General features: G+C 44.9%; 1 protein-coding gene across 1 annotated transcript in view; it reads right to left on the reverse strand.

The window, feature by feature from the left end:
* The window catches only part of LOC138865671 (secreted acidic protein 1A-like), a 2,642-nt gene extending 425 nt beyond the window's left edge, over nucleotides 1–2,217 (reverse strand). The window contains exon 1 of the mRNA XM_070136784.1: nucleotides 1,707–2,217. Within this exon, the coding sequence (XP_069992885.1) occupies nucleotides 1,707–2,217 (511 nt within the window). The remainder of the gene's footprint in view (nucleotides 1–1,706) is intronic.
* Between the last annotated feature and the right edge of the window lie 283 nt (nucleotides 2,218–2,500).

A 2,500-nucleotide genomic window follows, 5' to 3' on the forward strand; every position in this document is an offset into this window, starting at 1 on the left:
CTGTTTGTTTGTCTTTCTGTCAGTCTGGTTTCTTGTTTGTCTGTTTGTTTGTCTTGCTGTCTGGTTATTTGTTTGTCTGTTTGTTTGTCTTTCTGTCTGTCTGTTTTCCTGTTTGTCTGGCTATTTGTTTGTCTGTTTGTTTGTCTTTCTGTCTGTCTGTTTTCCTGTTTGTCTGGCTATTTATTTGTCTGTTTGTTTGTCTTTCTGTATGTCTGTTTTCTTTCTTTGTCTTCTTGTTTGTTTTATTGTTTGTTTGTCTTGTCTGTTTTTTTCTTGTTTGTCTTTTTCTTTGTCTTCCTGTCTGTCTGTTTCCTTTGTCTGTCTGTTTGTTTGTTATATTGTTTGTCTTCTTGTCTGTTTTCTTGTTTGTCTTTCTGTCTGTTTTCTTGTTTGTCTGTTTGTTTGTCTTTCTGCATGTTCGTTTGTCTTTTTGTCTATCCGTCTTCTTGTTTGTCTGTTTGCTTTTTGTTTGTTTGTTTGTCTGTTTGTTATCCTTCTGTTTCTGTTTCTTGTTTGTCTTTTTATCTGGTTTCTTGTTTGTCTGTTTGTTCGTCTTTTTGTCTGTCTGTTTCCTTGTGTGTCCATTTGTTTGTCTCTCTGTCTGCATGTCTGTTTGTTTCTCAGCTTGTCTATATATTTGTCTGTCTATTTCTGATTATTTGTTTCCCATCCAGTTTGTCTGTCTGTTTATATTCGTGTCAGACTGTCTGTCTGCATGTTGACGTCTGTTTAAATGACAGTCAATTTGTTCATATACGTCTGTTTGTGCGTGTCTGTTCCACTTGTGTGACCGTTTGTGTATGCGCGCCAACTATCCACTTATGTATGTGTACACGACGTCTGTGCCCACATACTTGCCCCTAGCCTTGCATGTTGCAGGCGGGTGTCGCAGGAGTCTTCAACATGACATGATGCAGAAGCCGCGAATCCCAAGCATGACTCAGCCGGAATGGTGGGTAGGTGGGGGGTGGGGAGGGGAGGAGGGGAGGGGGGCTGGGAGGGGAAGGGAGGGGAAGGAGGAGGACGAGAGGTAGGAGGAGGGAGGAGAGGACGGGGGAGGAGGAAGCGGAGGGCGGGGAATAGAAGGGGGCTGGGGGGGAGAAGGAAGGGGAAGGTAGGGGAGCGGAGGGTGGGCGGGGAGGAGCGGAGGGGAGTGGAGGGGAAAGGGAGTGGAGCGGGGGCTGGGAGGGAGGGGAGCGGGGAGGGGGCGAAGGCGCTGAAGGATAGGGGGGAAGGGGAAGGGCGAGGGGAATGACAGAGGGAGGAGTAGGGGGTAAGCGGGAGGGGAAGTGGGGGTGGGGGGCAAGGTAGCAGGACTTTGACGGTCATGGTAATGGTAAATACCCGGCAATAATGTTTTGTTTACGTTTTGCTTTGCTTTGTTTGCAGTTTATGTTAATGCATTACCATCGCTATTACTTCGATTAATATCACCGTTATCAATATTATCATTATTATTATTTGGATTGCCATCATCACAGTCACCAATCAATTATCGTCATTTTTATCATTATATCATCATCATCATTATCACCATTATCATTACCATTTAAGATCATCATCATCATCAAACTCATATCTATCCTCTTTTTTCTCCCTATCATCACCATCATCATCCAATTCCCTATCATCATCACTATCATCATCACCATCACCACCATCATCATCATCCGAATCATATTCATCCTCCTTTTTCTCCTCATCACCATCATCATCATCCAACTCCCTATCATCACTATCATCATCACTATCATCATCACCATCATCATCATCCGACTCATAATCATCCTCCTTTTTTTCATCACCTTCAAAATCATCCAACTCCCTATCATTATCACCATCATCATCACCATCATCATCATCCAACTCCCTATCATCACCACCACCATCCTCATCCGACTCACACTCCTCCTCTTCCTCCTCATCACCACCACCATTCCCACCACCACCGCGCCCGCCGTCATCACCATCATCATCCAACTCCCTATCATCACCATCACCACCATCATCATCATTCGACTCACACTCCTCCTCCTCTTCCTCCTCATCACCACCACCATTCCCGCCACCACCACGCCCGTCATCACCACCATCATCCAACTCCCTATCATCACTATCATCACCACCACCATCCTCATCCGACTCATATTCCTCCTCCTCTTCCTCCTCATCACCACCACCACCGCGCCCGTCATCACCATCATCATCACAGGCCATTTGTAACCGCGTGGTCCTTTGAGAACCAGGATTAGCACTGCAGTGGGAGCGGCGCGGACCTCTCACGTGTCTGTGTCTGTCTGTCTGTGTGCATGTATGTATGTATGTATTCATGTATGTATGTATGTATGTATGTATGTATGTATGTATGCATGTATGTATATCATGTTTTCTGGTTTTTACTTTTTTTTCGATTCGGTCTCTGGTTGGCTGTCAGTCTTTTGTTGTTGTTTTTTCTTCTGTTTCTCTTCCTCTTCACCTTTTTCTTACTCCTTTTCTTTCT

This window comes from Penaeus vannamei, chromosome 2 (assembly GCF_042767895.1).
Source record: "Penaeus vannamei isolate JL-2024 chromosome 2, ASM4276789v1, whole genome shotgun sequence".
Taxonomy (NCBI): domain Eukaryota; kingdom Metazoa; phylum Arthropoda; class Malacostraca; order Decapoda; family Penaeidae; genus Penaeus; species Penaeus vannamei.